This window comes from Trematomus bernacchii, unplaced genomic scaffold (genome assembly GCF_902827165.1).
Source record: "Trematomus bernacchii unplaced genomic scaffold, fTreBer1.1, whole genome shotgun sequence".
Taxonomy (NCBI): Eukaryota; Metazoa; Chordata; class Actinopteri; order Perciformes; family Nototheniidae; genus Trematomus; species Trematomus bernacchii.
In genome coordinates, this window is record NW_022987685.1 from 1,354,225 (window position 1) to 1,378,155 (window position 23,931).

Genomic DNA, 23,931 nt, shown 5'->3' on the forward strand with positions numbered 1-23,931 from the left:
GTGATAAACTACCTTTTGGTCGGAGAGAAACCGAGCATTACGTGATTGATTGATTGATTGAAAAGTTTATTAACAGCTTGTATATTGGGTACAGTACAGTACATCTCAACACATACAATTGTTAAGGGGATGCAGACCAGAGAAAGACTTTCGTCTTGTTTACATCAGGGTCCCCCATTACGTGAGTGTGAAAGTGCGTCATATGTATAGTTTATTTAAACTAAGGCCCACTGTGTGTGTGTGTCTGTGTCATAGGTCTGTGTGCGCGCTCGGGCGTATAAATGCGCGTGCTCCAGTGCTTGGATGTTGAAGTCCAGCGTCGGGGAGATGGTGCTCACTGACTGCTTCTCTACACTTCATCAGGATATCAGGATGGTCGTCTTCCTAGCGTTATCCAGACTTCTGCACGCACCAGGTTAAAGAAACAACCCTATCACACCTGATTCTTAAATATTACGTGTTTATTATAATATGTAAGATTAGTAACCTACTGCTGTGACATTAAAATGCATATGCAATTGAGCTTTTAAACTTTTCTACCAATTTACACTCCCCAGTGGTGTGTTAGCTTTTATCTCATGCTCAGCACCGAGCTAGCTGTTCACAATCCTTCACTATCCTGCCGTATGTTTTCTAAATGCTGTGTGTAGTATTTAGTGAAATGAACTCGTGTTTTTAGACTCTTATTAAAAATGGCTGCCGCTCGTTTGCTGTTACTGCAGTGTCTCTCAATGATGATAATTACACAGACCTGTACTGATTGACTGTGACTGGACTTAATTATTCTGATGTGAGATACTTTAAAGTTATATTTGCCGACTCATGTCGTTCTGCAACATGGATGTATAATAAGAAGTCCTGCACACGTGGAGCGGTCACGTGGTGGCCTACAGAGGAAATGACATGCTAGCTACACCTTGCTAAAGCATTCTTCCTTTTTGTTTCTAGATGGGGAAGAACGATCCACAGACTGCTTGCTGCAAAGGTAAATTATCCACACCATGTGGCTCGTTAACATATATATGGTCAGATGTTCTTTAAATGGCTGTGAAAGCAGGGTGTAACATGGAGTCTCATGCTACAGTGATGTTTCAATTGAACTCTCTCACTGAAATCTTTTGTGGAAAACATAACTCTCCTGCCGAATTAGCTCTGAATACACTTCGTTAACAGATTCTGAGCAGCACATGGGCTCCACCTAATATATCGTAATGCAATAATCAAACTGATTTTTTTGGTTTGTCAGCAAATGTCTTGCCGTTAATCTCATTAGCCCTTTAGTGTGTAGGGGCCTTAAGCTTCACATCCCAATATATGGCTAACCTCTGATCTTTCTTTAGGTTGGCCTGCGGCTCTTCTAATCGGCTGCAAGTGCACTGAGGTGAGTGAAATGTGGCTTTTAAGAGTTTATTCTGTTTTGTGGTATAAATAGACAAGCATATGTCTGATTTCAGTGATGTCAACCTTTAATCTGATTACCCTTAAATTAACTGTTAAAAATGATTTAATTTTTAAGCAGGTGGTTTAAACTCTCTTTGTTTCTCTGCTAGGTCTGAGTTTCTCAAGATGCTTTTGGCAAGGACGACACATGTACGGCTCATGAACATCTCAACATGTAAGTTTAAATGCTGTTTGAAAGGATAAAATTGGGTAAAACCCATTAAACATCTGCACGATAATGTCACATGGCAGTTTGTCACCAAAGCCCTAATCCAATATTTGAATTGTGATTTGCCACAAAAGTTCTATTTTGACCTCTACTAAAGTCCCAATTTCTTATTCAGTGCCTCGTACCAGTGGATCTGTGAAGCTGAGAAAAGTTGAAGGGTGAGTCTCCTTTACTCTTTATTTTATTCTACATGTCATTTTATAATGCAGTTCCAATGATGATGAACTTAGCTCACTTTGAACCGATGTGAAACGACACGAACAACTGAGAAACTGCATTATTTATTATCTGTTTTAATTTTGGAGCTCCTGATCTATGTAGCTAACTTGTGTTTAAATTTGGAGAAATGTAGATGCATACAGTTAAAATGTACCCGTATTCTGCCAACAGATGAATTGACTGAAGGAATCATGTGTGAAGCTGAGGACATGTTTAGAGTGAGTCTCCTTTACTCTTTATTTTATTCTACATGTCATTTCATAATGCAGTTCCAATGATGATGAACTTAGCTCACTTTGAACCGATGTGAAACGACACGAACAACTGAGAAACTGCATTATTTAATTTTGGAGCTTTATTTTGCCTCCTGATCTATGTAGTTAACTTGTGTTTAAAATTGGAGAAATGTAGATGCATACAGTTAAAATGTACCCGTATTCTGCCAACAGCAGAAAATAATGAGATGTGTGTGTGTGTGTGTGTATATATATATATGGAATCTCGTTCGTCTGAACTCCTGTTGAGAAAATCTATATCTGACAGCAGTACACGTCAACTTAAACAGTTCAAGACTGTTAACATTTTGTGCTAACACGTGACGTTTACCTCTTGCAGATGCCTCTCTGGAACATGTGGCTCACTTCTCCTCTAAAGGTCAGCATCAATGCTGACCTGGGAACCCAAGTCATGAGGATGGCCCAAGCTGATGTAAGTATCTTGTGATTAGTCAAATACTTATCAGTTACTCACCCTGGCTTGCCTTGACGCCTTGAAAAAACTCTCATACACTTCCCCAAGTCGTGAGATGCTTTGTAAACAGATATGCTGTGAAGGTTGTAAAATGAATTCACTGGAGGAATGGAATACACTTTTTGAAAGTAACAGGGTGAATAATTGATATTATTTTAATTTTTTTAGTATTCCTTGCATCAAAGTGATGAGTTTCTAATTACCGCCCCAGTCTGATAATTCATGACTGATTGGTTACCCCTCTGATAAAACAAGATTTAAACTAGTTATGACTTCAGGAGAGTTCACTTGGATTGCTAACTCAGCCTTCTTTTTATTTACCTGTTGCAGGTGTGACACCATCTGATTCAATCGTGAGTGTGTGTGGGGATCAGCACCGATGCAGGACTGCTGCAGGTAAATGATAAACATGTTTGCTTTCAGAGCTGCTGCACATGTCTAAAGTGATGATTTCCTTATTACCGCCCCAGTCTGAAAATTCATGACTGATTGGTTACCGAACTGATTAAACGAGAATTAAAATGGCTCTGCTTCATGTGAGGTGGCTTTGAATAACTCGTCCTTTACTTGTTGCAGGTGTGACGCCGTCTGACTGTAGTCGTGTGTGGGGAACAGATGCAGGACTGCTCCAGGTACATTTAAAATGTTGGTTTACAGAGCTGCTGCACAAGTCTAATTTCTAAAGTGGTGATTTCCTTATAACAGCCCCAGTCTGAAATTTCATTACTGATTGGTACTTCTCTGATTTAAAGATTAAATACTTTAGTGTCTTTATTTACTTTACACGTTTTAACGACAGTGCTTTAATGTTAAATCCCCACGTGGACGAGATGGTGCTCACGTCCCCTCCCTTAAACCTCTGCATGCACCAGGTTTAAAAAAAAACAATCATCTCGCACACCTCATTGTTAAATAATACGTGTTTATTATAATCTGTAATATTAGTAACCTACTGCTGTGACATTACAATTCATATGCAATTGAGCTTTAGAACTTTTCTACCAATTTACACTCCCCAGTGGTGTGTTAGCTTTTATCTCATGCTCAGCACCGACCTAGCTGTTCACAATCCTTCACTATCCTGCCGTATGTTTTCTAAATGCTGTGTGTAGTATTTAGTGAAATGAACTCGTGTTTTTAGACTCTTATTAAAAATGGCTGCCGCTCGTTTGCTGTTACTGCAGTGTCTCTCAATGATGATAATTACACAGACCTGTACTGATTGACTGTGACTGGACTTAATTATTCTGATGTGAGATACTTTAAAGTTATATTTGCCGACTCATGTCGTTCTGCAACATGGATGTATAATAAGAAGTCCTGCACACGTGGAGCGGTCACGTGGTGGCCTACAGAGGAAATGACATGCTAGCTACACCTTGCTAAAGCATTCTTCCTTTTTGTTTCTAGATGGGGAAGAACGATCCACAGACTGCTTGCTGCAAAGGTAAATTATCCACACACGTGGCTCGTTAACATATATGGTCAAATGTTCTTTAACCTGTTGAACCCCATCCCCCCGGTACCGGGGTGAAAAACGCATCATCTGCAGGAAACAGCGTCTGAGGGCTTCTTAATATTTAATAAACTATGAATGTTTCATATCCATGTAACAGGAAGAAACTCAGCTAACTGATCTTTTTTTTTTTTGTGCAAAAAAAAACCACAAAGCTAACGCTGAGCCTCTGAATTAGCCACGAGTGAAAAAATGCTAACGCTGTTTGCACAGAAACTCACTCATAACACCCTTATTACTTATCGTAACTGCACATCCAACATATCGATTAGCATCGTGAGAAGACACAGAATAGATAGGTACCTAAATCATCACTCTATGATAAGAACTCGCGACAATATTAACAAAAACAGACATCAAAACACGTGATGCTAGGTAGCCAAAACGAGAATATGTGTTACCTTGGTCGTTGTCTTCAATGGCATAAAAACGCTGCTGAAGGTTAATCCAATGTGTCTGTCACTTTGAAAGGATTTCTGATAAACCTACTTTTCCGTTTTCACATTTCAGAGCGTGAGAAGTTTAGATTTGGGGAAACTGCATGCGCATAGCCCCCACTTTTTTTTTGGTAACGTTGGTGTGTATGTGGAAATTCCCCTTCGATTCTATTGGCTCTAACGGTTAAAAATAGATGTCAATCATCAAAATCGACCAATGGGTTCCAGAGAAACGGCAAAAACGCCCAAATCACCCCAGAGGTGGAGTTTTTTTTTTGCTAAACCTCTCTAAAAAGGTAAAATGTCACTTTTGCATCAATCTTGATACAGGGTACTTGTATGTTGTACTTTGGATTCCTAAAGATTTTAGTCTACCTTACCATCATCCAAGGGTAGTTTTCACTAAGTAAAAATAATTTTTGGAAGGACACTATAATTTACAGTTTTTTACTATGTTCAATCTGAATTTTCTTTAAAATAAAAAACATCTATTGATTCTGACTTTTCTACATCCAACTCACAGGTTTATTATTACTTTGAGAAAAAAGATTATTAATTTTCCCCTTTTTAGAAGGGAAGATTTGGTCATTTGTTCTGGGAATGTCATTTTCGAGCCTGAGACCTGAAAAACAGGGATGGGGTTTAACAGGTTAAATGGCTGTGAAAGCAGGGTGTAACATGGAGTCTCATGCTACAGTGATGTTTCAATTGAACTCTCTCACTGAAATCTTTTGTGGAAAACATAACTCAAACTCTGAGTAGCATAACTCTCCTGCCGAATTAGCTCTGAATACACTTCGTTAACAGATTCTGAGCAGCACATGGGCTCCACCTAATATATCGTGTAATGCAATAATCAAACTGATTTTTTGGTTTGTCAGCAAATGTCTTGCCGTTAATCTCATGAGCCCTTTAGTGTGTAGGGGCCTTAAGCTTCACATCCCAATATATGGCTAACCTCTGATCTTTCTTTAGGTTGGCCTGCGGCTCTTCTAATCGGCTGCAAGTGCACTGAGGTGAGTGAAATGTGGCTTTAAGAGTTTATTCTATCTTGGGGTATAAATATGATAATAAATAGACAAGCATATGTCTGATTTCAGTGATGTCAACCTTTAATCTGATTACCGCTAAATGAACTGATAGAAATAATTACATTTTTAAGCAGGTGGTTTAAACTCTCTTTTTCTCTGCTAGGTCTGAGTTTCTCAAGATGCTTTTGGCAAGGACGACACAGGAATCTTTCAACATGTAAGTTTCAATAATTTGAAGAAATGCTGTTTGAAAGCATGAAATGGTGTAAAACGATCAAACATCTGGACGATAATGTCACATGGCAATTTGTCACCAAAGCCCTGATCAAACATTTGAATCGTGATTTGCCACAAGTAATATTTTGACCTCTACTAAAGTCCCAATTTCTTATTCAGTGCCTCGTACCAGTGGATCTGTGAAGCTGAGAGAAAATGTTTAGGGTGAGTCTCCTTAACTCTTTATTTTATTCTACATGTCATTTTATAATGCAGTTCCAATGATGATTAACTTAGCTCACTTTGAACCGATGTGAAACGACACGAACAACTGAGAAACTGCATTATTTATTATCTGTTTAATTTTGGAGCTCCTGATCGATGTAGCTAACTTGTGTTTAAATTTGGAGAAATGTAGATGCATACAGTTAAAATGTACCCGTATTCTGCCAACAGATGAAATGACTGAAGGAATCATGTGTGAATCTGAGGACATGCTGAGAAAAGTTGAAGGGTGAGTCTCCTTTACTCTTTATTTTATTCTACATGTCATTTCATAATGCAGTTTCAATGATGATGAACTTAGCTCACTTTGAACCGATGTGAAACGACACGAACAACTGAGAAACTGCGTTATTTAATTTTGGAGCTTTATTTTGCCTCCTGATCTATGTAGTTAACTTGTGTTTTAAATTGGAGAAATGTAGATGCATACAGTTAACATGTACCCGTATTCTGCCAACAGATGAATTGACTGAAGGCCTAAAGCTGTGCTGCTGAGTTCAAAGGTAAGCTGTCCTGACTCTAAACACAGAACCAACAGCCATAATTCCCAGCCGTGCTGAAAATGATGAGATATATATATGGAATCTCGTTCGTCTGAACTCCTGTTGAGAAAATCTATATCTGACATCAGTACACGTCAACTTAAACAGTTCAAGACTGTTAACATTTTGTGCTAACACGTGACGTTTACCTCTTGCAGATGCCTCTCTGGAACATGTGGCTCACTTCTCCTCTAAAGGTCAGCATCAATGCTGAACTGTGAACCCAAGTTATCAGGATGGCCCAAGCTGATGTAAGTATCTTGTGATTAGTCAAATACTTATAATCAGTTACTCACCCTGGCTTGCCTTGAAAAAACCTGAATCTCATACACTTCCCCAAGTAATGAGATGCTTTGTAAACAGAAATGCTGCTAAGGTTGTAAAATGAATTCACTGGAGGAATGGAATAAACTTTTTGAAAGTAACAGGGTGAATAATTGATATTATATTTTTTTTAGTATTCCTTGCATCAAAGTGATGAGTTTCTAATTACCGCCCCAGTCTGATAATTCATGACTGATTGGTTACCCCTCTGATAAAACAAGATTTAAACTAGTTATGACTTCAGGAGAGTTCACTTGGATTGCTAACTCAGCCTTCTTTTTATTTACCTGTTGCAGGTGTGACACCATCTGATTCAATCGTGAGTGTGTGGGGATCAGCACCGATGCAGGACTGCTGCAGGTAAATGATAAACATGTTTGCTTTCAGAGCTGCTGCACATGTCTAAAGTGATGATTTCCTTATTACCGCCCCAGTCTGAAAATTCATGACTGATTGGTTACCGAACTGATTAAACGAGAATTAAAATGGCTCTGCTTCATGTGAGGTGGCTTTGAATAACTCGTCCTTTACTTGTTGCAGGTGTGACACCGTCTGACTGTAGTCGTGTGTGGGGAACAGATGCAGGACTGCTCCAGGTACATTTAAAATGTTGGTTTACAGAGCTGCTGCACAAGTCTAATGTCTAAAGTGATGATTTCCTTATTACTGCCCCATTCTGAAATGTCATGACTGATTGGTAATTCTCTGATTTAAAGATGACATACTTTAGTGTCTTAATTTACTTTACACATTTTAACGACAGTGCTTTAATGTTAAAGCCCAGCGCCAGGGAGATGGTGCTCACGTCCCCTCCATTAAACTTCTTCAGACCGTTATCTAGACCCCTTTTTTATAATCTGTAAGATTAGTAAAATACTGCTGTGACATTACAGTTAATATGAAATTGAGCATTTCAACTTTTCTACCAATTTACACTCCCCAGTGGTGTTAGCTTTTATCTCATGCTCAGCACCGAGCTAGCTGTTCACAATCCTTCACTATCCTGCCGTATGTTTTCTAAATGCTGTGTGTAGTATTTAGTGAAATGAACTCGTGTTTTTAGACTCTTATTAAAAATGGCTGCCGCTCGTTTGCTGTGGCCTCAGTGTCTCTCAATGATGATAATTACACAGACCTGAACTGAATGACTGTGACTGGACTTAATTATTCTGATGCGAGACACTTTAAAGTTATATTTGCCAACTCATGCCGTCCTGCATATGTGGAGCGGTCACATGTTGGCCTTACACGTGACCAAGTGTGAATTAATATGAATAATTTTGTCCTTGCCCTGATCAAACATTTGGATCGTGATTTGCCACAAAAGTAATATTTGGAACTCTACTAAAGTTAATTTCTTATTCAGGGCCTCGCACCAGTGGATGTGTGAATCTGAGGACATGCTGAGAAATGTTTAGGGTGAGTCTCCTTAACTCTTTATTTTATTCTACATGTCATTTCATAATGCAGTTCCAATGATGATGAACTTAGCTCACTTTGAACCGATGTGAAACGACACGAACAACTGAGAAACTGCATTATTTAACATCTGTTACATTTTGGAGCTTTATCTTGCCTCCTGGTCGATGTGGCTAACTTGTGTTTAAAATTGGAGAAATGTAGATGCATACAGTTAACATATACCTGTATTCTGCCAACAGATGAATTGACTGAAGGCCTAAAGCTGTGCTGCTGAGTTCAAAGGTAAGCTGTCCTGACTCTAAACACAGAACCAACAGCCATTATTCCAGGCGTGCTGAAAATGATGAGATATATATATATATGGAATCTCGTTCGTCTGAATTCCTGTTGAGAAAATCTATATCTGACATCAGTACACGTCAACTTAAACAGTTCAAGACTTTTGACATTTTGTGCTAACACGTGATGTTTGTCTCTTGCAGATGCCTCTTTGCAACATGATGCTCACTTCTCAACAACAAAGGTGTTTGCCCAGGTGAGTTCTCGTATATAAAGAAATGTCTGCTGTAGTGACACATTGCATAGTTTCCTTGTGATGACACCCGCACAAGTCTTACGCCTTGGTTCAATGCCAGAACCTGCAAAGGTGGACCCACTGGTGTTACCTTGGCAATAAGGTGAAGACCTGTTGGGGTTACCAACCGTCTGAATGGAAACGCTAAGATTAAATATAATTTTGTAATGGGGGCAATTTCAGTTTTTAGTGAGATGTAGTGCAAGACTGTGTCAAGAACGATATTCTGATAAATTCTTAAAGTAGATCTGTGCACCGGTATGCAGCGTAACTGTCTTTTTCCTCTAAAGATAAACATCAATGGTGAACTGGGGACCCCAGCCATCAGGATGGCCCAAGCTGATGTAAGTATCTTGTAATTAATAGTGCCAAATACTTATCAGTTACTCACCCTGTTTCCTTACTCATGAAAAAACATGCGTCTCAAACACCTCCCCAAGTTGTGAGATGCTTTTTAAACGGATGTGCTGTTAAGTCACTAAAATGAATTCACTGGAGGAATGGAAGAAACGTTATGAAAGTAACAGGGTGAATAATTGATATTCAAAATGTTTAGTATTCCTTGCGTCAAAGTGATGAGTTTCTAATTACCGCCCCAGTCTGAAAATGCATGACTGATTGGTTACCCCTCTGATAAAACAAGATTTCAAATATTTCTGATTTCATGCGAGTTCAAGTTTAACTTTTTTATTTTACCTGTTGCAGCTGTGATGCAATCTGACTCGCGGATCAGCACCGATGCAGGACTGCTGCAGGTAAATGATAAACATGTTTGCTTTCAGAGCTGCTGCACATGGCTAAAGTGATGATTTCCTTATTACCGCCCCAGTCTGAAAATTCATGACTGATTGGTTACCGAACTGATTAAACGAGAATTAAAATGGTTCTGATTCATGTGAGGTGGCTTGGAGTAACTGATCCCTTTTTACTTGTTGCAGGTTTGATGCCATCTGACTCTAGTGATGTGTGAGAACAGCACGATGCAGGACTGCTGCAGGTGAGCTTGCCTTCAGCAGAAATAAACTATCCAATTCCAAAAGGGCAACAATTGATGAATGTTTAAAAGGCAAGCATGTCTGATTTCAGTGATGTCAACCTTTAATCCGATTACCCTTAAATGAACTGATATAAATGATTGCTTTCCAAGCAGGTGGTTTAAAGTCTCTCTTTCTCTACTTGCTCTGATTTTCTCAAGATGCTTTAGGCAAGGACGACACATGTACGGCTCATGAACATCTCAACATGTAAGACTCACTGACTGAAGAAATCATGTGTGAATAGTTTAAGGGTGAGTCTCCTTTACTCTTTATTTTATTCTACATGTCATTTCATAATGCAGTTCCAATGATGATGAACTTAGCTCACTTTGAACCGATGTGAAACGACACGAACAACTGAGAAACTGCATTATTTAAAATCTGTTTTAATTTGAGCTTTATCTTGCCTCCTGGTCGATGTAGCTAACTTGTGTTTTAAATTGGAGAAATGTAGATGCATACAGTTAACATGTACCCGTATTCTGCCAACAGATGAATTGACTGAAGGCCTAGAGCTGTGCTGCTGAGTTCAAAGGTAAGCTGTCCTGACTCTAAACACAGAACCAACAGCCATTATTCCAGGCGTGCTGAAAATAATGAGATGTATATATGGAATCTCGTTCGTCTGAATTCCTGTTGAGAAAATCTATATCTGACATCAGTACACGTCAACTTAAACAGTTCAAGACTGTTAACATTTTGTGCCAACACGTGACGTTTACCTCTTGCAGATGTCTCTCTGGATTATGATGCTCACTTCTCGACAACAAAGGTGTTTGCCCAGGTGAGTCCTCGTGTATAAAGAAATGTCTCTGCTTTCGTAATACTCAACATCTAGACACATTGCATAGTTTCAAGCTGATGTAAGTATCTTGTGATTATTGGTGCCATATACTTATCAATTACTCACCCTGTCTTACCTAGAGTTTTTGAAAAAACATGCCTCTCAAACCTCCACAAGTTGTGAGGTGCAGGGTGAGTAATTGATGTTCAGTGTTGTAGTATTCCTTGCATCAAAGTGATGAGTTTCTAATTACCGCCCCAGTCTGATAATTCATGACTGATTGGTTACCCCTCTGATAAAACAAGATTTAAACTAGTTATGACTTCAGGAGAGTTCACTTGGATTGCTAACTCAGCCTTCTTTTTATTTACCTGTTGCAGGTGTGACACCATCTGATTCAATCGTGAGTGTGTGGGAATCAGCACCGATGCAGGACTGCTGCAGGTAAATGATAAACATGTTTGCTTTCAGAGCTGCTGCACATGTCTAAAGTGATGATTTCCTTATTACCGCCCCAGTCTGAAAATTCATGACTGATTGGTTACCGAACTGATTAAACGAGAAGTCAAATGGCTCTGCTTCATGTGAGGTGGCTTTGAATAACTCGTCCTTTACTTGTTGCAGGTGTGACGCCGTCTGACTGTAGTCGTGTGTGGGGAACAGATGCAGGACTGCTCCAGGTACATTTAAAATGTTGGATTACAGAGCTGCTGCACAAGTCTAATTTCTAAAGTGATGATTTCCTTATTACTGCCCCATTCTGAAATGTCATGACTGATTGGTAATTCTCTGATTTAAAGATGACATACTTTAGTGTCTTAATTTACTTTACACATTTTAACGACAGTGCTTTAATGTTAAAGCCCAGCGCCAGGGAGATGGTGCTCACGTCCCCTCCATTAAACTTCTTCAAACCGTTATCTAGACCCCTTTTTTATAATCTGTAAGATTAGTAAAATACTGCTGTGACATTACAGTTAATATGAAATTGAGCATTTCAACTTTTCTACCAATTTACACTCCCCAGTGGTGTTAGCTTTTATCTCATGCTCAGCACCGAGCTAGCTGTTCACAATCCTTCACTATCCTGCCGTATGTTTTCTAAATGCTGTGTGTAGTATTTAGTGAAATGAACTCGTGTTTTTAGACTCTTATTAATAATGGCTGCCGCTCGTTTGCTGTTACCGCAGTGTCTCTCAATGATGATAATTACACAGACCTGTACTGATTGACTGTGACTGGACTTAATTATTCTGATGCGAGACACTTTAAAGTTATATTTGCCAACTCATGCCGTCCTGCATATGTGGAGCGGTCACCTGTTGGCCTTACACGTGACAGAGTGTGAATTAATATGAATAATTTTGTCCTTGCCCTGATCAAACATTTGAATTAAACAAGAATTAAAATTGTTCTGATTTCATCAGAGTTCGCTGGGATTGCTAACTTAGCCTCTTTTTTTTTACCTGTTGCAGGTGTATCACCATCTGATTCAATCGTGAGTGGGGATCAGCACCAATGCAGGTAAATTATAAACATATTTGCTTTCAGAGCTGCTGCACATGTCTAAAGTGATGATTTCCTTATTACCGCCCCAGTCTGAAAATTCATGACTGATTGGTTACCGAACTGATTTAAAGATGAAATGCTTTAGTGTCTTGCTTTTCTTTACACGTTTTAAGTCTTCTGTTGTCATTTCAGACTCCAGCTGGATCTGCTGCTTACTGCTTCAGGTTTAAGGTAAGAATTCAACAAATAAATGTAGCATGTAGAAGTGATGAGTTTCTTATTACCGCCCCAGTCTGAAAATTCATGACTGATTGGTTACCTCTCTGATCAGAACATAAACAAATGGTTGTTAAAACATGTTTTGCTTTTTTTGCTAGCCTTCTAAAACTTTTCTTCTTTTGCAGAAACCGGTTGTCATGAAGAGAGATCCGAAGCCATCTTCTGCAACACAATCCTGCAGTTTGCCAAGCTGTGGTACAGCCTTTCCTGTACATGTTATAGTTTAGAGTGCAGTTAAATCCTTACTTGTATTTCCAGATTGCTGGAATTTGATAATAAATAAGTGTGACAACTCTTAACTGTGATACTTTATTAACACCCAGTTGAAATGGCGTGGTGTAGAAGTTTGTACAGTAAAGATCGAAGGACAATTGGCATCCAGCTTTTTCCAACCACAAGTGAGCAATGTATAGCTTGATAAATTACAAGGAAATGTTAACTTCTGATTAGTTTGACTTAAGTGCATTTTTTTTTGTGTGAAAATGCAAGTAACCAGTTTTAGTGTCAAAGATAGTGTCATAGTAAATTGCTTTTGCATTAGTTGACACCAGATCAGTGGTGGGAAAGGTACTCGGATCTTGTAATTGGGTAGAAGAGTGTTGTAATGCTCCTTTACAATTTAAAGTACTGCATTTAAAATGTTACTCGAATGAAGTACAACGGTATTAGTATCAAAAGTGAAGTACTCAGATTAGCCCATTTCTCAATCATGTTTTGCTTATAGGTGTTACTTTTACTAGAGGGTAGTTTGCATTTTACCCCAGGTTTAACTACAATATTTAAGTGTTATTTCACATTAATCTGTAAAGTAGTTAAGGTACAAAATGTAGTGGAGTAAAGGTACACTATTTACCTCTGAATTGTGAGGAAGAGGTACAAAGTAGTGAAATTTACAAGTATGTCAAAATTATACCAAAGTACAGTAAATCTACCTACTTTAGACCACTGCACCAGACAAATGGAAAATGTTTGACATGCAACCGGTAGCAATTCTGACACAAGTGGCATTGAAACAAACCTCATGCTTAGTTCAGTAACAAAGGGACACTTGAGGCAGGTGATGGGAACAAAATGTTAACCAGAAAATGTGAAAAACTCAAAACTTTTTGCCATTTAAAATATTGAGGATTGTGTTGCAAGCATATAAAACTTTTAATAAATTACTTTAGAAGCAGCTTGATTTTCTTTCAATATTTATTCAAAAGGCATTTCAATTCATTAGAACACTAATGCGAGGTACGAGAGCAACTGGGAGAAGGTTCATGTCAGTGAATATACAACATGGCATGCTGTAAACAAACTTGTATTAGGTTGTTACTTAGTCATTTTGACAAATTCAAACCCTAGATCTCTTAAACTAAGACGTGGTATTCACAACTGTCCAAAAATAATCCATGTATGTTTTCTGGAACTATGGATACAGATAACTAGTCGGATGAAACTGGAGTCGTGTCACCCATTAAACATGAGGCAGCTGTTAAAGAAATCAGGGACAATCTCAGTCAGTGGTGAAGATCCTTGCAGCGATATCCTCTAATAACCAGTCCACTCCAGCTAGCAAATTCTTTCCTGTAACTGCACTGCAACCAATGATGCACCAGTGATGGCTTTTGATGTCATCCAGGGCCAGAGCCTGCAGGGAAACACAAGAACAGGCATCAGACAGGAGGAATTTGATGCAGCAACAATGAAAATACATTTATCAGTTAGTACTTCAAGTGAAAACATTCATCTGGAAAAAGTCTCACCTCTTGTATTGCCTCTTTTGACAGGGCTCCTGGTAAGTCCTGTTTGTTGGCAAACACTAGCAGAGTTGCACCAGCTAACCTCTGCATGGATAGGACACACAATTAAATAGATTAATGTAATATTGATACAGAAGTTAAACAACGTGGTTTTCAGCTACAAACTGCAAGAATAAAAAGACAGCTATTTACTGTCATGCCTCATAGTTTGTGGCTGTGCTTGCCAAAATGCTGACTCATTTCCAGGTTTTAGGACTCTTGCAGTTTCTTTTTAAACTGTAGTATGTGTGTTGGTCTGTACCTCCTCCAGCAGCAGTGAACTTAGCTCCTTTCGGCAGTCCTCCAGTCTGAGTCTGTCTGCGCTGTCCACCACCCACACCAGCCCGTCTGTGCTCTCAAAGTAGTTCCTCCAGTAGGAGCGCAGCGACTTCTGTCCACCTACATCCCAAATATTCAGTTTAAACCTAGAAAACACAGAGAGAGAGGAAATTGTGATGTAGACTGGAGAAATACAGCCTGGTAATGTATCCTGTTCCTGTCTTGGAAACATATGTGAATGCTTTAATGTAAAAAGGTAAAGAAAATGCCTGGTACTTTGGGCAATTATCAGAATACATACAAACATGTTATCTTTCTTAAAAGTCAAAATCAAGAATGTTTTACTGTGCATATCTTTAAATCTTAACTTTCATATATAACCACAAGTATGTAATAGTGATAGTTTATGAGATACAAACAGTTGTTATCATAGCATATCCTCCCAGTGTTTCAATAGCCACATCACCATGCTCTTTGGTATGCCATAAATAAATTCAGTAAGTCCCAATTCATAGCATGGCAACACTTTTCTAAAGTCAGCTGCAGTCTGTGCTTTAAGTCATGAAACTACTGTCTTTTCTTACAATTTAATAGTGAAATATACAGAAAAAGTGGTCCCATGTTCAGTTATTCCAGCATTTAATTAAATATTTACACATGTGAAAAACTGCCTATAGAGAGAAACCGTGCAGTATGTCAGGTGGAAAGTGCGTCATATGCTATAGCTTATTTATGCATGGTTAAGTGCGCGTGTTACCCTTTGTGTTCCAGTGTTTTGATGTTGAAGCCCAGCGTCGGGGAGATGGTGCTCACGTCTTCTCCATTAAACTTCTTCAGGATGGTCGTCTTCCCCGCGTTATCCAGACCTCTGCACGCACCAGGTTAAAGAAACAACCCTCTCACATACCCCTCACTGTTAAATATTAATTGTAATGAATGAATGAATAGGACTTTATCATTCACCCACATTTAGTTAACTTAACAGTGCTAGCAAGGTACCATGATACAGCACAAAATGCGCAAAACAAACCTCACAAACACACAACCGTTATCCTGTTGTATCTAATCACACACTGATATCATTTGCTGTCCACGATTTTAAGTTGTTGACACCAATAAAGTTAAAATATTCACGTTGCTATACATACATGTATGCTACCTTGTTCTCAGCTAAGCTAGTTACAGAAAGGATACAGCATCAGCAGCCTCATCTCCCGCTCCTTCTGCTTCATCTTCTTTAAAATCGTTAGTAAACCCATCGCGAAAGTATCCGCTCAACTGCAGATGTTATAGAAAACGATTTTACTGATTTATAGCTTTGTATTCAATATATTTAGCATCCATACGCAGCATTGTCAACCAGGAAGAGGTTGTAGTTATGATCCTGTGCCACGCGGAGACTGATTGGTAGAACGCGTTGTTGCAGACCTTCCAAGCTTGTTGATTGGTCAGTGACCATTTTAAGGTGCGGCCTTGCAGTAGTGGCCGTTTGGCGCCACCGTGTGTCCCGCGTGGAATGACATGCAAAAAATATAAAGCTTGTCAACGCTTGTTTCAAAAATACATATTTTAAAGCTAACTTTTGAATTTAAAAAATAATAATAGAAGACGTTATCAATTTGCAATATAATTTGACAACTCTAATTACACTGATATACATATTTCGTTTGTAGTACCCTTGTATAACAGGTTTCACCTTCTTTAAGTGCTTAAAAATACTAAATTCTTATTCTCCAAATGAACATTACTGTCACATAAAAGTATTAAGGATGTCAATATCAACTTTGTAAACCAATAAGTATAAAATGTAAAACCTTTTTATGTGGGCTATGTTTTCCTTTTCCTTTCTTAAGAAGATATTAAGCCAAAGAGTTACATCTTAAATCACATCCTGCAGAAAAGCGGTAAAACCGGTTGGATATATTCCGGGGGCTTGGCATTGGATTTCCTGGCAAAAACGATTGAGAAATCCCCCGCACGTGAAGGAGGAGCATCCTTCATCTTTATATGGTCATTCAGATTCAGCCTAGACCTCTTCCGGTGTACCCAACACATTTTCCCAATAATTTATAATGATGCCACAGAAAATATTAGGCAAGACAACGCAGCTGTGGGATGCTTATGGAAAATGTACTTATATGGCACTCAAAAGTTAGCCTACATTAGCTAGTTGCAGAAAACAGACAATCAAATAGATTAGGGGGAGATTTGTCAAAATATGGATGATTGAAACATCAACATCAGTGACATATAATATGTTCATATTTTCAGTTCACTTTTTCTTCTTATTGCCACCTAAACATCCGGTTTCTGTCACTGAGTCTATTGACAAAAAGCGTGATGCAGACTTGAACCGTGAATGCAGCACCCTCCCTCCCTGCAGCACCTTCTTGCAATGGGTCAGTTTAAAATAAAGTGAAACTGAAACAGAATCAGCATCACCATGTTGCATCATCAGCCGTCTGGTGCCAAACCTCATGCGCTTAAAGCACCGGTGCGCTTCACTCGGGGACACACATTTACAGAAGCAACAAGTCATCAAGCATCATTTTATTTAGCAAATTAAGCATTACAGGTTTAGCATCCTCCTTCATTCAGAGTCCTTAAAACTACTCCAAGCTGCTGCTGCTCGCTAGTTTTCTCAGCTTCAGAGTTTGAATGGCTCGGAGGATCCAGGCTCGGTGAATCCTGCAAACCGAGGAAAAGACATGTCCCCGTTATTCATGGAGACCGGGTACGATCTGTCTAGCCCCGGCTCGGAGTCAGCTGAGGAGAGCAACACCCCTGGATCTGTGAGTACTTCTCAATCAATCAAGCATCAGATCATCTAATACCAACTATTATTGCGTTACTTGTGCGAGGAGTTTCATATATCCAAATATAGATAGGTTATTTTTTATGTGAATGAATTACATAGCCAATAATAATTTAAAATGTTGATTACATAAATCTTATTTCACTTTGATTTATGCATTTCTTGTGTTGGTCTATTTTAAAGCACATTCGAACTTATTTTGGAGTGCCATTGAGCAGCTCAGATACAGTGTAAGTCCCTGTGACTATTAGTCCTATTAGTCACATTTCCCATCAAGAATGGGTCATTAACCGGGGGGTTTCTTGGTCGAGACGGACACCATATGCTGTGGAAGTCCAAGCTGGGATATTCACTGCACATCATCTCCCCCCCCCCCCCCCCTGCCAAAAATACTTTAAATAGAATCAGCCAGTCACCTGAAAATGAAACACTTATTAACACAAGCGTTTCTTTTAACAATGTGGTGCTTTAGAAGCCTGGCAGGCAGCTGTGCAAACATAGAAGAATATAGAGAAAAAGTGCACATAATAACAAAACTAATTTATTTAACAAGGGGTTTAAGTTGTTTAGAGTGATGCATTTCCAATTTGACATTAGCTCATTTTCATTTTGAGTTTAATGCACTTGACAACCTCCTATTAAGATAAGATAGGACTTTACCTATCCCGAAGGAAACTGTTGTGTCAGAGTTACAAAGATTCAATAAACACAGCAGCATAATAATAAAACTGTACACTAACAGTGCAGTAAAAAGAGCAATTCAATAACTACACGAATCATAGACGGTCGGTCAAATAATTAATGTAAAAAACTGTATGACGAGCAGTATTGAGTAGTGCAAGAAAGGTATACTTAGAGGTATAACTAGTGCATACCGTTCCATTTTGGGTTCATTTGATGAAAAAAACTGAAGACGAGCACAGTGCTGGGAGAATGTAGCTTTGAGAGCTTCATTTCTTTTATTGACAAACTTACGTCTACACTTCATTGGTTGACCTTGTCTTTTTATCTCTGCATTGCTCATGAATTAAACCTCACGTACTCAAACCCAAAAACGTCCTGCTTTAATTAAGAAACCATGTGAAATTTCATGTGATGGGTTTGACTTGTGACTTTATGACCTTTTGAACTATTCAATCTTTCAGAAAGCCAAAAATGCTTGTTTGAGGAAATTCCTTACAAGACGGAAGGGGATTGTGCAGCATGTACTTTAAATACACACAGTGTCAGCGTATACTGTAGACAGAGTATCCTAGATTTGTGTGATTTACTGTGTGCTGCATTTATTTTTAAAGGAGAGAGAAGGAGTGAGAGGAAAAAGAGGGAGAAAAACAGAAAAAAACAGAGACTCTGCGAGGAAGAGCCGGAGAAAACAAACGGAGAGAGCGGACGAACTTCATGAGGTTCGAAACAATCATTCCTAACGTTCCTTCCCTCCTTCCTTAGACTTCTGTCACACACCCACACACCCACACCGGCTGTGTGACTTGCGGTGTGTGTGTGAGTGTGTGTCTTGTGTAATCCCAGAGCATGCTGGAGCCATTTCTTGGAAATACTCTGCTTTAGAAGAAGGGCTTTCACTCCCTCCCTATTGGCCCTGCCTTTCCTCTCTGCTGGAGAGAGACACACACACACACACACACACACACACACACACACACACACACACACACACACACACACACACACACACACACACACACACACACACACACACACACACACACACACACACACACACACACACACACACACACACACACACACACACACACACACACACACACACACACACACTTTTCCTGAGGGGCAAATTCCACAGGTTGTGGTACAGAGACACACATACATTGTGGGTGAACTTTCAGTTTGGATTTGATGAAGCAATAGGGGTCCTGACTCTGACACTTTGTAAAGTACACTGTTGCAAACTCTTTCTAGATGTGGGTCTTAAATAAGTCATTATCACATACTACACATTTTGTTGTATCCCTCTGAAACATCATATATGATGCATGTTTTAAGGTTTTGTCATGGAGCTAGGGTTAGGGGTTAATATAAGAATCTAATGTCTTTACTACGTTACCTTTTTGCATACTAATTTAGTTTTTTTAAGCACATGAGAAAATCCTGGTTTATTTCTCAATGTATATGACTTAAGCTTACAAGCTGATTTTCATATATTTTTCACATGATTGATTACTTTCAACCCATGAATACGTCTCAAAACACACACCCATAAAGTGTTTTATATGACTCTCATTTTGACGATATGAAATCCTCACATGCAGAGCGCCGTAGCTAACCGCCTGGTTGGGGGAGTTTCTCTTTGACATTACTTCCAGTTGGCATGATTTTCCACTCAACTGTTTTTATCTGGTTGGATCAGGTATACATTTATGAATGGGTGTGCGTGTGTTTTCTGTGGCAGGAGTCCATACTTTCACTTTCTTTCTGCATGTCTTCAAGGTTAATTTTGAAGAAGCATCATTGCCACAAACCAGTATTATTCCCGTCAACTAAAGAGGTTTAAAGAGTCAGCGCATGTGATTCACAAATGCATACTGCTGCCTGTGACCATGAGTATACTGTAGAGGTATTATCCTTGAGTGAAACACTATTCTTCAGAGTGTAATTCAAGTCTGCACTTGCACTTATTGATGCTCATTGGACATGAATGCTGGCTGTTATGGAAGAAAAGTGTTTTCCGGCTGCACTGAAACCCAATGAGGCCATAAAACAAAAGTGGGAATTTATTTGATTGATATTTCAGGAAAAAACTATTAAACTATTATATTAAAGTATAAATAAAAGCAGGTTTATATTTCAGGGATGTTAGCTGGAATTTGACTCGGGGAGCAGGGGACTTTGTTTTGTTTTGTCCCTCCATTACCTACTATCTCCTTTTATACTAAAATTGCAGTTCTGTCAATGAAAGACATTTTTCAGTTCTCCTTCTAAGTTCCACTTTAGAAGGAGGTTGTTTTTGTAATGCAGCAGTCAGGAGAAGTCTTAAAGAAGAGTGACATAAACGTACCTTGGTGAAATTCACAAGCTACCCTAAGAGTATGGATACAAAAGCTCCACCTTTACCACTTGCCACATTCACTCCTAATTTTGATCATATGTTTTGATGTTAACACTTTTATACTTTACACCCCTGTGCAATATGTGCAATCGCCTTGAATGCAATCCTTTAGTTTTTTCTTGAATGCTTATCTTTACCCCTTTTGTGTTGCTTCCTATAATATTTATCTTTTAAATGTACCTTTTAATGTTTGTCTTTAACGGAGCGTAAGCATTTTACACAATTGTACTGGATTGATATCAAACAAATGAAGTACAATTCCCTGGTATTTCCTCCACCACAGTCTCAGCTTGACATTAACTCTTTGCCATTTCTGTCCCTCTTATCTCTTCCCTCCCCTCCACTCTTCTTCTCAGGAGCTTCAGAGTCTGGAGAGATCAAACTCAGCCCTGAAAAAGGACATTGCCACATTGAAGAAAGACCTCAACCTCTATACAACGGCTCTGGAGTGCCACAAGCCTTGCTTCCTCAAAGACGCCTTATCCGGCTCCTCGACCCACCTCTCAGTTCCCCCCTCAGCCGCCTGTGAAAGCAAACAACTCTCCTCTTCAACTCCTCGTCCCAAAACCTCAACATTAGCCTCACCTAGTGGCTCAGCTCCTGAACTCTTCAGCTCTGTATCGGCTCCTTACGCTGCCTCTTTCTCTGCAGTCCCTGCTCCTCACTCTTTGTTTTACGAGGTTCCTCCTATAATCGCATCAAGGCCGCCAAAAAATGCTCCTCCTGTGTGCACCAGCCTTGTTTTCAACCCCTCTAGCTCCCTCCCTGCACCCACTCAAACTAAATTTGAGCAAGCAAACATCCATAAAAGCTTAGCAAATGCTAGTTTCTCAATGAATGAATTTCTAATGAAACAAGCTCCTTTTCGAACCCCTTCATCGAACGTAAACTCCCATTTAGAGGCAGGAAAAGCAGTGCAAGGCTGTCTCATGAATGTGCACCAGCTTCATACAGAACAATTGAGCAGAAATTCCACTCTGCCGTGTTCTCTTTTACCGCATATTCTTCAAGAACCTGCTCTTAAGTCCCTCTCAGAGCCGCCCCCTGCCTCAGCTTTTGCCTTAAAGCCGAGAAATAGTCGACAACTGACCCTCAATCCTGCGTCTCTGCTTTCCCAGCTCACCGTCCCGAGCCCCCTCTACGTGCCTCTGACTACCTCCAGCAGCTTTGACATACCTCCGCCCCCACCCTCGCTGCCACCACTGGGGGATCCCCCGAGAGATTTCTCCCTCTCTGAGCTCCTGGAGGGCAATGAGTGGATTCTAAGCGGGACTAGTCATCAGTGCCAAGGCATGCCACAACGTGAACACATGCTCTTTTAATTTATATGTTTTTAGTAATGTATTTAAACACTGCTATCACCTCCAGTTTCTGTAATGCAGCCTCTCTGTTATAAATGTGGAGCAGAGATAACCGTAATTATGTTATTGTAGCATTATCAGGTTTTTTTTTTCACACCAAAACATTTGAATTTGTGAAATTCTGCCTTTTTTATATGATCCAGCTGAGTTTTCAGAGAATGGAACTCTGCTTCAGTTTCCTAAAACTCTACACAAGCAAAAACTCAATGAATGTGCCCCTTGTCCATAGTTTTACAAGATACTTGAGACGAAACCATGCAATAACATCAAGTACAGTTTTTCAGTTTGGAATTAAGTCAGGTAGGTGGGTGTTTTATCCCTTCCTTAATCAAGAGACAAGACACAGCAAACATGATTCAACATTCAAACCCTGGAAATTGGGCGGTGTACTCACTTCCCTGCTAATTCTAGGAAAATCTGTGTCAGGAGCTGAATGTGTGGACATCGATGTTCCAAAGTAAACCACACAGCCCTGCCCTGGCGAGTATGGTAGTTTTATAACGGCAGGAAACGTTCTAATTTGTTTCAACTATTCTAAAATACACATCATACACTTTTCACACATTTCTACTGATAATTTACTCAATTAGCGGAGCCTTTTTAAAGCTATCACTATTTATTTTTTCTACATTTTAGATAATAAAAATCTCTTCATTTTAAAATAATATAAATGCATTATTTGTACTTACTGTAAGCGTGCTACTTTATGACTAATTTTTTATTTGGCTCTTTTATCAGCTTTGCTTGAAGATCACAAGACAAATAGGCCACTGCCCAGGGCCCCAAACCCTCAGGGGCCCCAGATTGTGGGTGGGTCTGCAGCCCATGTGTGGTGATTTGATTCATTTCTAATAGTTAACGGTTTGGGTATCTATATTATTTATTTGATTTATCCACCAGTTTCTAAATGAATGTGAGCATTACTAAATAACCTCAGACGGTCTTAAAGGGCCAGCAGCTCTTTTTTTGCCGGGGCTCCCTATTGGTGAAAAATGGGAATGATTACATAGGCAATTTTATATGATGACAGTTAGGAAATATATAGACATATGCATCATGATTGTATGAAAATGACGATTTTGTTTTTCAAATGATGATTTATGTGGCAGAATATTCAGCTTTATATCTGTAGGTATAAGGGATATAGATGCATGTGCTCCACATAGAAGTGTATGAGTGAATTATGACTTTTTTGTATTTACCGTGCATTAGAGCAATATATTTATCCTTTAATACTGGTTGTAATACAAAAGTTAGTTGCGAATAAAACATCTTTATTGAAAAATGTATTGTGTAGTTTTGCTTAGTTTACAAGAATGTTTTGATTCAAATGATATCCATGGACAGTTGAATTAATAAGCAATTAATTTGCTAACTTAAGATGTTATATAACCAACTTTGGGAACCTTTTCTACTCTCTATGCAACTTGTACACCTTTTATTTCAGCATTCAAATATGTGTTATGTGGCCATAAGTTAATTGTTTGACACGAGTTGCATAGTATAAGATTAATAGGACATCAATATGCAGATTGTGTTGGACAGGAATAGTTTAGCCCTGCTAGTGGGGTGCCTCTAAGGATGTTGTTGTTCTGTGTATTTCAGCTTGAATACCTCAGCACCTTCTGGATGCATTTAGTCATGATATTTCGTACATATATTCATGGTCCCCAGAGATGATCCCTTGACTTTTATCAGTAAAGTGCTCAGGTTGGCTTTGTTTGTGTTTTAAAAGTCTTTAAGACATATTATACTCAATATATTAGTGGCTGTGCACCTTGATTTTATTACGCCATATCTTTTACGGAGCCTCCTTTAAACGTCCCATGTCATGGCCATTTCTACTGATCATAATTCCATTGTTGAGGTATACTAAAATAGATTTATATTGTGCAATTTTCTAAACTCACATTGGTTTCTCATACAGCATCTATGTATAGTAGGTGTATTCACTCTCTGTCCTAAACGGCTTGTTGGAGCTCCTGCCCCCCCCCTCCCTGTGAGCCCAGTGGC

At 39.1% G+C, this 23,931-nt stretch overlaps 2 protein-coding genes, 1 long non-coding RNA gene, 15 other non-coding genes and 5 pseudogenes across 19 annotated transcripts; 22 read left to right on the forward strand and 1 right to left on the reverse strand.

Annotated features, from left to right (window-relative positions):
* Positions 1-283: 283 nt before the first annotated feature.
* Positions 284-12,893, forward strand: LOC117487871. Of its 2 annotated transcripts, none has more exons than XR_004556445.1 (32): positions 284-415; positions 949-985; positions 1,341-1,381; positions 1,551-1,615; positions 1,767-1,827; positions 2,060-2,106; positions 2,504-2,596; positions 2,969-3,034; positions 3,215-3,270; positions 4,049-4,085; positions 5,567-5,607; positions 5,786-5,839; positions 6,019-6,063; positions 6,295-6,352; positions 6,584-6,626; positions 6,824-6,916; positions 7,286-7,349; positions 7,530-7,585; positions 8,356-8,408; positions 8,651-8,693; positions 8,894-8,946; positions 9,276-9,329; positions 9,691-9,740; positions 9,924-9,982; positions 10,181-10,273; positions 10,515-10,557; positions 10,754-10,806; positions 11,187-11,250; positions 11,431-11,486; positions 12,282-12,330; positions 12,508-12,546; positions 12,720-12,893. It is a non-coding gene; the product is annotated as an uncharacterized LOC117487871 (long non-coding RNA). The 2 variants fall into 2 exon arrangements; XR_004556444.1 differs by having other exon boundaries at positions 285-415; positions 1,785-1,827.
* LOC117487975 lies at positions 1,879-1,942 on the forward strand. The gene has a single exon (XR_004556472.1). It is a non-coding gene; the product is annotated as a small nucleolar RNA SNORD29 (small nucleolar RNA).
* Positions 2,158-2,221, forward strand: LOC117487976. Its single transcript, XR_004556473.1, has one exon. It is a non-coding gene; the product is annotated as a small nucleolar RNA SNORD29 (small nucleolar RNA).
* LOC117487982 lies at positions 2,816-2,890 on the forward strand. Its single transcript, XR_004556479.1, has one exon. It is a non-coding gene; the product is annotated as a small nucleolar RNA SNORD31 (small nucleolar RNA).
* On the forward strand, positions 3,075-3,144 carry LOC117487992 (annotated as a pseudogene).
* LOC117487979 lies at positions 5,283-5,354 on the forward strand. Its single transcript, XR_004556476.1, has one exon. It is a non-coding gene; the product is annotated as a small nucleolar RNA SNORD26 (small nucleolar RNA).
* On the forward strand, positions 6,115-6,178 carry LOC117487973. Its single transcript, XR_004556470.1, has one exon. It is a non-coding gene; the product is annotated as a small nucleolar RNA SNORD29 (small nucleolar RNA).
* On the forward strand, positions 6,404-6,467 carry LOC117488006. Its single transcript, XR_004556493.1, has one exon. It is a non-coding gene; the product is annotated as a small nucleolar RNA SNORD29 (small nucleolar RNA).
* LOC117487984 lies at positions 7,133-7,207 on the forward strand. Its single transcript, XR_004556481.1, has one exon. It is a non-coding gene; the product is annotated as a small nucleolar RNA SNORD31 (small nucleolar RNA).
* Positions 7,390-7,459, forward strand: LOC117487993 (annotated as a pseudogene).
* On the forward strand, positions 7,632-7,704 carry LOC117487989. The gene has a single exon (XR_004556484.1). It is a non-coding gene; the product is annotated as a small nucleolar RNA SNORD31 (small nucleolar RNA).
* Positions 8,460-8,523, forward strand: LOC117487977. The gene has a single exon (XR_004556474.1). It is a non-coding gene; the product is annotated as a small nucleolar RNA SNORD29 (small nucleolar RNA).
* On the forward strand, positions 8,999-9,126 carry LOC117488000. The gene has a single exon (XR_004556489.1). It is a non-coding gene; the product is annotated as a small nucleolar RNA SNORD22 (small nucleolar RNA).
* LOC117487997 lies at positions 9,551-9,625 on the forward strand. The gene has a single exon (XR_004556487.1). It is a non-coding gene; the product is annotated as a small nucleolar RNA SNORD31 (small nucleolar RNA).
* LOC117487998 lies at positions 9,781-9,850 on the forward strand (annotated as a pseudogene).
* Positions 10,325-10,388, forward strand: LOC117487978. Its single transcript, XR_004556475.1, has one exon. It is a non-coding gene; the product is annotated as a small nucleolar RNA SNORD29 (small nucleolar RNA).
* Positions 11,034-11,108, forward strand: LOC117487985. Its single transcript, XR_004556482.1, has one exon. It is a non-coding gene; the product is annotated as a small nucleolar RNA SNORD31 (small nucleolar RNA).
* Positions 11,291-11,360, forward strand: LOC117487994 (annotated as a pseudogene).
* On the forward strand, positions 11,533-11,605 carry LOC117487990. The gene has a single exon (XR_004556485.1). It is a non-coding gene; the product is annotated as a small nucleolar RNA SNORD31 (small nucleolar RNA).
* Positions 12,371-12,440, forward strand: LOC117487996 (annotated as a pseudogene).
* Positions 12,574-12,648, forward strand: LOC117487986. The gene has a single exon (XR_004556483.1). It is a non-coding gene; the product is annotated as a small nucleolar RNA SNORD31 (small nucleolar RNA).
* An 877-nt stretch (positions 12,894-13,770) lies between the features above and the next one.
* On the reverse strand, positions 13,771-16,067 carry arl2 (ADP-ribosylation factor-like 2). The gene is made up of 5 exons (XM_034136614.1): positions 15,852-16,067; positions 15,415-15,525; positions 14,641-14,803; positions 14,343-14,423; positions 13,771-14,227 (listed from the first exon to the last, which is right to left on the reverse strand). Exons 1-5 carry the CDS (start codon positions 15,914-15,916, stop codon positions 14,093-14,095), a joined length of 555 nt encoding a protein of 184 aa, XP_033992505.1. The 5' UTR covers positions 15,917-16,067; the 3' UTR covers positions 13,771-14,092.
* Positions 16,068-17,118: 1,051 nt separating this feature from the next.
* Positions 17,119-23,289, forward strand: batf2 (basic leucine zipper ATF-like transcription factor 2). Its single transcript, XM_034136763.1, has 3 exons — positions 17,119-17,449; positions 18,768-18,875; positions 20,914-23,289. Exons 1-3 carry the CDS (start codon positions 17,366-17,368, stop codon positions 21,877-21,879), a joined length of 1,158 nt encoding a protein of 385 aa, XP_033992654.1. The 5' UTR covers positions 17,119-17,365; the 3' UTR covers positions 21,880-23,289.
* The last annotated feature ends 642 nt before the right edge of the window (positions 23,290-23,931 follow it).